Here is a 4,270-nt window from a genome sequence, read left to right as displayed (position 1 = left end):
AGAGGGAGAGAGAGAGAGAGAGAGAGAGAGAGAGAGTCTAATTACCAGCGTCTGCGACAGAATGTGTATGCGATTGGACACATTTTCAATATTCATATTGCAACAAGAGCTTGTCAATTTGTGTCTCTCTATTTTATCGTGTAAATTACACTAACGTAAACGTAACAATTCGTGTCCAATCGCAACATATATGTGAGGTAGATACTAGCGACAATTTGTCAACAAACATTAAAAAATGAGTTCTTTTTTTTCGTGTATAATACGAATTCGTAGATTTCGTAGTGTTGTGTTTGTATGTGTGTGTGTATAGTATATATTATATATATATATATATATATATATATATATAGTATATACTACATATATATACACACACACTATACATACACACATACACGCACACGCCTGATTTAATCTAAATCAACAAGATGTAACGTAACGACGTCTTTTGTACATTCAATACTCTTAAGCTTTGTGAAAATTTATTGTACGCAAATTATATCCGATAGGCATCATTAATATACTCAAACGTCATAAACTTATGAATAAACCAATAAATGTGTAAAAAATAAACATGTGAAAGACAACAATTAACAATAACACAAAGTATTACAAACATATACTTATTCTGAAAATAAAAAATGAAAGTTTTTTCAAAGCTTTATATCAAGATAATAAAAAAAAGACAAAGAGCAATATGATGTAAATACTCTGAGAGAAATATACGGATACACATTTTATATGTTATCACTAATATATCAATAGCGATTAAATCCTTTATCTGACCTTGTTGCTTCTGAAATGCACTAATTTATTCCGTTGAATTTCCATTATTTTGTAGTAATGCGATAAATTGTGTAAAAAGATATGTTTATAATGCTTCATGGACCAAGTGTTAGACATAAACAACATTAATTTCTCAATACAAAAAATTTTCAGCACGTATTTTATGAGATAAAAATTGCGTCTTTTATATTGCTTTTATTATCTAACGCGATAAACTTTTTATAATTGCAAAAAGAAAAATGAAAGACAGGATTTAAAAAAAGATTTACAAGTACTCGTAATAATAATAATTACCTTCATAACCTCCCTGAATTTGCCAATTTCCCGAGTAATCAAGTCTCTTTTACTTTCTTCTATTTCCGTTTCATCCAAATTTAAGGATTTAGCTACCATTTTTGTCTGATGTTCCTCTGTGACAACACACATACAGTAAGAAATTTACGTGTCCTATTTAGTAAGATTCAGCAACTAAGTGAATGAATATTTACCTGGAGCAACTTGTGCCATTTCTAGATCTGCAGCATGTTCAGCAATAATCTGATTAATACGTGTGAGTGCATCTGCGTCGACCACTCTCATGCCTTCGTCCATATAATCTTCACCCTCTTCGCCATCACCTCCTTCACTGGGCGTTTCATCTTGTAAAGGTGACTGACCTCCTCTGAGTTTCTTCCTTCGTTCGGCTATAAAGCGAATGTCAATTTGTTTTATCCAAATCTCCATCCTTTTTGTTTTTTTCTTATCTACCGAAAACTCACCTTTGAATTGGTCCAGGACTACCTTAGCTTTAGCATCCACTTTGACAACAAGCTTTTTTGTGCCTATTTCCATGTCATGGAGCAATCGGACTGCCCTGAGGCCTGCATCAGGGCCTGCATATTCGCAAAAACCGAATGCTTGTACTCTCTTCCAAGAAAGAACATGCCCACATGCGCCCAGAATATGTCGTATCATCACATCGGGCGCTCTGTCCATTATGTTACCAATAAATACTGTGACAGGTGGGCCAGACTCTCTCTCGCGTCTTCGATTATTATCGTGGCGATTCTGATTTCGCGAGTAACGTACAGCCGGCGCGGATGTCTGCATCGCAGATACGGGTGATGGAATCATCTATGTTTTATAAATGGTAGGATTCTTAATTATGCACATATCTACTCATGCACTGCGTATTTCCCCTCCCTCTCTAATTGCATGATTAATTGTTTTTCTTCTTTTCAATTAACTATAAGCACCGCTACAAAATATCAAGTTATTCATTCCGCTCTGTGTATTACATGCATTAAATAAATTTAAAGAAAGATAACTTTTCCCTTTGTATACATATATACTGCACACAAAGCTGCTTGTAAATTCATTTAAAAGATGTTTGTTTCTGTACACTTGAAACTAATCTATGATGCAATTTATTCCTGACATATTTTATGTAGCAGTAGTATAAATAATGATAGATATATATATATATATATATATATATGCATGCTTTGCATGTAGAATACAACATATATATTAATCAATACTACTTTCATAGTTTCATTAAATATGAAATGTGTGTTGTGTTGTATATTGTGTTATGGAATTGATGCTGTCACATACATCTTACAGATTACAATATCAAAAGAAATTTTTCAGCTATAGCAAAAGCAAAAATTACTACACACAAATTAGTTTTAACTCATGTATAAATGAATAAAATGTACATTATAGATAATCAAAAACACATCTATCATGCCTGAATGTGGCAAGTTTACTTACATGGGCCATAGGCATAACTCCTGTTATAATTGGTGGAGGTGCACCCATGTATGGCATCGAAGGTATCCCAGGCATTCCAGGGATACCCATAGGTGGCTGACCAGGATACGACATGTTTACGACAAATTGATACCGTATCAATGAATACTCTACAACAATAAGTTATGTAAATATTAAGCAAATAAAACTAGTGAAAATTAATTTTATTTTATAATTGGGTGAATATATTAATGAATAATCTTAGAATAATCACACTTATAAAGAATACTTAATTGTTATTGATCTTTGCAGGATGGCAAAAGCCACTACAGTGATGCTAAAACAATGTTATGTTTTAAGGCAAAAATATAACAAAATAATGCATTACAGTAAATATTACTCAAGCTATAAACTTTTAGAAAATGTTGTAAAGGTTGTAAGATTTTAAAAATAGATACTTGTCTTCTAAAGGTCAAATAGGGCATAAATTATTATTATTATTAAAGCAAATTAATTCCAAGTTTAGCACTTTGAAACATGACTCGATAAATTGATAAAATTATATATAAAAAATTGAATTTTAATGAGATGTCTTATTAAGTCTCTGTCAGGTACATACAATATCAATTATACAAGGAAAAATATTATTGGATGTATCATTGCTTACAAAATGAATTGCTTCTAGAGATAAAACGGTATCAAAATACAAATTTAACATCTATTTGCGTTTATGAAACTATGAGAAATCACGAGGTACGACGTCTACAGCAATATGATACATTATACAATGATCCAGCTTAATTCTTATCACATGTAACAGTACTCGAATAAAAAATACAAACTAGAAAAAAATCACGGTACACACGGAAGTGATCAATTTATGAATAAAACCGGTGAAGCCCGGACAAAAGGCGAGTTTCACGTGCGTCCCTGTATGCATGCGATAATAAAATACACATTCTTTTTTCGCTCACTCGCTCACTCACATTCCACAAGCACGCACGCACGGACGCCGCACGCACACACACACACACACACACACACGCATACGTACACACTATTTCTTTCTCCCTTCTTTCTTTACAATCTCAATGCTCTATGGTTCAGTTTATGCTAGTGATATCTCCGAATAAATTTCACAAAATCGAACGAAATCATGGAAAGTATGCTACGCGAAAAAAAACTAATGTAATCGTTATTAATCAACGCGTTGCGAAAGCGTGCTTCGGTCGCCGACACGTTCATGAACGCCCGACAGGGAGACGTCAATGATGAAGGACTTTAACCACTAAACTAGCACGGGGAGGAATCGTTACGATCATACTCACATGAGGAAACGTGGAACGAAGTTACAGGTTATCGCGCTTGATATCTACGTGTCATTTCGATAAAGCCGTCGGATCGAGATGCAGATCCTCACTTGGAAAGGCTCGGAACGCGGTAAAATACCACCTCGGTCTTTAACACAATTGATACGATACAATTGCGGAATTGCGGTATTACACCAGAACGACCACGACATATACATCTAATGTAGAGTTGTTCCCCGATGCCTCTTCGATCTGCTTATTAGAGTCGGGCGATCACAGTGCTGCCAGCTAGTTAATTCCAGTGACCCTCTTATCAGGGGATCGATTCTGTATCTTGAAACGAGGTGAAAATTATAGCGTTTTCGGCCCGATCGGGTTTGCACCAACCTGGGTTGGATTAATCTTTCCTATTGGTTGATGTCACACGCTCTACCAATAGG

The 4,270-nt window shown here is 34.5% G+C and overlaps 1 protein-coding gene across 3 annotated transcripts in view; it reads right to left on the bottom strand.

Moving 5' to 3' along the window:
- The window catches only part of LOC108760836 (RNA-binding protein 25), an 11,274-nt gene extending 7,223 nt beyond the window's left edge, over positions 1-4,051 (bottom strand). Inside the window, exons 1-5 of one of the 3 annotated variants that reach the window (XM_018507071.1) lie at positions 3,849-4,051; positions 2,542-2,690; positions 1,545-1,869; positions 1,275-1,469; positions 1,081-1,196 (exon numbers count right to left, since the gene is read on the bottom strand). In XM_018507071.1, the coding sequence (XP_018362573.1) occupies positions 1,081-1,196; positions 1,275-1,469; positions 1,545-1,869; positions 2,542-2,655 (750 nt within the window). In that variant the 5' untranslated portion in view covers positions 2,656-2,690; positions 3,849-4,051. Of the gene's footprint in view, positions 1-1,080; positions 1,197-1,274; positions 1,470-1,544; positions 1,900-2,541; positions 2,691-3,848 lie in introns of those variants that run through there. The other 2 variants (XM_018507068.1, XM_018507070.1) reach the window with 2 other exon arrangements.
- Between the last annotated feature and the right edge of the window lie 219 nt (positions 4,052-4,270).

Source organism: Trachymyrmex cornetzi, unplaced genomic scaffold (genome assembly GCF_001594075.2).
Source record: "Trachymyrmex cornetzi isolate Tcor2-1 unplaced genomic scaffold, Tcor1.1 scaffold23, whole genome shotgun sequence".
NCBI classification, from domain to species: domain Eukaryota; kingdom Metazoa; phylum Arthropoda; class Insecta; order Hymenoptera; family Formicidae; genus Trachymyrmex; species Trachymyrmex cornetzi.
Note: the sequence above shows the minus strand (reverse complement) of the source record. Positions and strands in the feature narration are given on the sequence as shown.